Source organism: Poecilia formosa, unplaced genomic scaffold, assembly GCF_000485575.1.
Source record: "Poecilia formosa unplaced genomic scaffold, Poecilia_formosa-5.1.2 Scaffold197, whole genome shotgun sequence".
Lineage (NCBI taxonomy): Eukaryota > Metazoa > Chordata > Actinopteri > Cyprinodontiformes > Poeciliidae > Poecilia > Poecilia formosa.
In genome coordinates, this window is record NW_006800136.1 from 67799 (window position 1) to 71945 (window position 4147).

General features: G+C 39.5%; 2 protein-coding genes across 2 annotated transcripts in view; both read left to right on the forward strand.

Moving 5' to 3' along the window:
• Nucleotides 1-42, forward strand: part of LOC103148087 (extracellular calcium-sensing receptor-like) — a 4056-nt gene extending 4014 nt beyond the window's left edge. The window contains exon 9 of the mRNA XM_007566713.2: nucleotides 26-42. Within this exon, the coding sequence (XP_007566775.2) occupies nucleotides 26-42 (17 nt within the window). The remainder of the gene's footprint in view (nucleotides 1-25) is intronic.
• Nucleotides 43-716: 674 nt separating this feature from the next.
• Nucleotides 717-4142, forward strand: LOC103148088 (extracellular calcium-sensing receptor-like; the record flags this gene model as incomplete). The annotated part of the gene is made up of 8 exons (XM_007566714.2): nucleotides 717-1267; nucleotides 1605-1899; nucleotides 1997-2286; nucleotides 2427-2722; nucleotides 3066-3265; nucleotides 3382-3603; nucleotides 3697-3820; nucleotides 3901-4142. Coding segments are annotated over exons 1-8 (1911 nt in total), but the record flags the coding sequence as incomplete, so codon positions are not given.
• Nucleotides 4143-4147: the final 5 nt, after the last annotated feature.

The window sequence follows — 4147 nt, forward strand, 5'->3', positions numbered from 1 at the left end:
AAAGTGTTTCATCATTTTGTTTCAGCCAGAGAAGAACACTAAAAAACATTTAATGAATAAAAATTAAAATGTGGGTTTGTAATTTAGCTATGAAAAAAAAACATCTTTCCAAAAATGGCCTCCAACAAAGAGTTTCAATTTGAAAAGCATTGATCTGAAACATTGAAGTGTGACAACAAAACCAAGTGTCAAGAAATATGTAAGGGGGCAAATACTTTTACTCAAGGTTGAACTCATTAATTCTTGATAGAGTCAAATATGTTAGACCATATATTGTCAGTTATCATATTTATCTCTATTTGTAAGTAGTTTAACATGTTATCATTGTCAGGTCCTGTTTTTTTATTGAATATGTTTAGGTGAAGCAAAGAAAAAAAAATAAAAAAACTACACATTTAAAACTAATTAAACTTTTCTCTTTTGCGTCACTTCATTAAAACTTCACACAGGTTATTCATATTTGTGTGAATAGGGGTTGTAGAGACAAACTTAGTACGTCTTGCTCAAGTAAAAGTAAAAATATATATCTAAGAAAATACACAAAAATAAAAAGGTATTTGGTAAAAGACCTACTCAAGTACTAAGTAACTGATTGAAACGTCAGTCATTTAATATTTAAAAATTTTCAGTAGAAGGACAAAAATATAAAGTTACTAAAAAATGTTTTTTTAAAGACTGAAATGAAAATAATTTATATAAATAACATAATTGCACAATAATATTTTTTCCCAAATCGATTTCTTTCACCATAAAGATCATGAAACTAAAACTTGTAGGAGGTAGCGTACATTTGAACAGGGTAAAGTACTTCCAGTGGCAGAATATATATTCTAAATTATAACCAGGGGTTTCAAGGAAAATGTTACAAAGAGACAAAATAAGCAGGACACAGATGTGGACGGGGAAGTAAACACACGAAGGCCGCCCAATTAAAAGACGTGTTGTGGAGCCGCTGTGTGACGGCATCCTTTCTCAGGAAAGGAGGTATATAGAAAAGACAGAACACACCTTCCTGCACTTGAGGGATGGGGATCCTAGCTCTGTTTACTGTTCTGGGTCTGGGTCTGCTGGAGGTGAAGTCAATACTGGTTCGGACAAATTCAGCTGGTCTTCCGGATAAATGCAGCCTGCAGGGTACTGCTCGTTTACCTGCGTTCTCCATGGAGGGGGACTACGTTATCGGCGGGGTTTTCTCCATCCACAACAGCATGAACACGGTGGAGAATAACTACACCACAGCACCCGAGTCTCCCAGCTGCTCAGGGAGGTTAGTGTGTGAGACCAAGTGGATCCTTGGCGAATTAAATGCTGAAAATGTTTCAGTCCTTTCAAGAAATGTGAAATAAATCCCTTTAAAAAAATAGACATTGTCTTTTACATCAGAATCAAATAAGATTTGACTGTTGTATGTGTATTTAAAGCATTGCTTATCAATTGTAACTACTAAGGGTGGGCATTAGATGTAACTGAGTTTTTTTATGGTTGCATTGTGTAAATTGTGTTGAGGGACTTTAAATTCAGTTGGTCAGACTGTCTTTTCCTGTGTATATTGCTTAGGTTTTGTAGTCATGTGGACGCATGTTGAGCATTGTTCTTCTGTGCAGAATAGACCCCCGTGAAGTGCGCTTTGCTCGTGCGATGATCTTCGCCATCGAAGAAATAAATAACAGCACAGAGCTTCTCCCGGACGTCAGGCTCGGTTACCAGATCCATGACTCGTGTGCCTCTGTGCCTGTGGCTGTGCACGCAGCATTTCAGCTGTCAAACGGCCAGGATCCTGAGTTTTACGGGGGTGAAAACTGCTCCCAGTCTGGAGTGGTGATGGCTGTTGTGGCTGAGTCCGGGTCCACACCGTCCATCAGCATATCACGCATTATTGGGTCTTTTAACATTCCACAGGTAAACTGTTTGTGTTTCGGACACATGCAATAAGTTTGTGCTGCTGTATTTGTTACGTCTGAGAGCTTGGATGGCTTTTTTGTTTGTTTTCCTTTAGGTGAGTCACTACGCCACGTGTGCCTGCCTGTCAGATAAGAAACAGTATCCGACGTTTTTCAGAACCATCCCCAGTGACCAGTTTCAAGCTGATGCTCTGGCCAAGCTGGTGAAACACTTCGGCTGGACTTGGATCGGAGCCGTCCGGTCGGACTCGGATTATGGAAATAACGGCATGGCGGCCTTTCTAGAAGTCGCACTGCGAGAGGGGATCTGCATGGAGTACTCTGAAGCCTTTTATCGGACCAACCCACGCAGCAAAATCCAAAGAGTCGCTGATATTATCCGGAGGTTTCTGTAATTCCTGCATGTATACTTTGCATTGATGTCCATCAGCCAACTTTAGAAACGTTTTTCCGAATATACAAGTGCTCTATAATATTTTCTAATAAAAGGTGTTACATGTTATGATGCATTTAATGTCCCTCCAGGTCCACAGCAACAGTTGTGGTGGCATTTGCAGCCATCGGAGAGATGAAGATCCTGCTGGAAGAACTGTCTCGAGATCCTTCTCCGCCTCGTCAGTGGATCGGAAGTGAGGCCTGGTTCACTGACACGGATATGTTAAGTTTCACTTCCTGTGCGGGGGCCATCGGAGTGGCTATTCAGCAATCTGTCATTCCTGGATTTAGAAATTTCCTTCTGGATCTCTCTCCCTCTGAAGTGGCTGCTTCCCCTGTACTCACTGAGTTCTGGGAGGATGCGTTCAACTGCACGTTAAGAAAAAGTGAGACTTTTCAGGTTAATTGCTAATTTAAAACACCTAAGTCCTCATTTCAGGCTTTTGTGATAACCGTGTTGGTTAAATGTCAGAGAATTCACATTTCTACTAGTATAAAGTACCTTTATGGAAAATATTTAAACATAATCTGGTATTTTGATTTGAGTTAAAATATGTTTTTCAACTGACTAACAGTATTTATTGTTGTATTAGACATAAATCATAACTATCATTCTCCATGGAGGCTAACCAGATGAACAGAATGTTATTAGTTTATATAAGAACAAGAGTAAAAGGTCACTGATGAAAATGAGGTTTAGCATTTGCCTTCCTTTTTTTCTACCTTTAGGTGGAGATACACAAAAGAGAATGTGTAATGGACAAGAGGATCTAAAGACACTTGAAAGCCCGTACACTGAAACATCACAGTTGAGAATCACTAACATGGTGTACAAGGCTGTTTATGCTGTAGCTCATGCTATTCAAACTGCACGGTTTCAAAAAACTAACTTCAATGCTGACAAATCCATCAGGCTGGAGTCTGAAGAGGTTGGGGGAAATTTTCAGCTTTTACCTGTGATTTAGCGTCTCTGAACTGAAATATTATTGACGTAATAATTTTACCTCTATATCTTTCCATATTTATCACTTTGAATCACACTCAGGTTTTAACTGAGCTCAAGAAAATTAACTTTTCCCAAAATGGTTATCATGTGTCATTTGATACGAATGGGGATCCAGTGGCTTTTTACGAACTGGTGAACTGGCAGAAGAATGAGAGAGGAGCTCTTGAGCCAGTGACAGTGGGGTTTTATGACGCATCGCTGCCAGAAGGCCAGAAGTTCAATATTAACAGAAACATAACTTGGGTAGAAGGGAGCTTAGAGGTAATGACAACAGTTTAGCTATTATTTAACTAAAGTTACATTATAGAAATATTTTGTTTTTAAACTTCTATTTTGTTTGTATCTCTGTTTCAGGTTCCAGTCTCCGTTTGCTCAGAGAGTTGTCCTCCAGGAACTCGTAAAGTGTTGCAGAAAGGAAAACCAATCTGCTGCTACGACTGTATACCATGTCCTGAAGGAGAGATCAGTAATATGACAGGTAAAGTCAATTGGTTTAATGAAAAACTGCATCAACTGAAAATATTTTAGTAGTAAACCAATTTTATACATGTCTTTTAGATTCTCCTGACTGCTTCCTATGTCCCAGGGAGTTCTGGCCAAATGCCGAAAAAGATGCTTGTTTCCCCAAACCTGTGGAGTTTCTTTCCTATGATGAAGTTTTGGGAATCATTCTGGAAGTATTCTCCATTAGTGGAGCCTGCCTGGCCATCATCACAGCAGTGATTTTCTTCAATTACAGAACAACACCGATTGTCAGAGCCAACAACTCAGAGCTGAGCTTCCTGCTGCTCTTCTCTCTGACTCT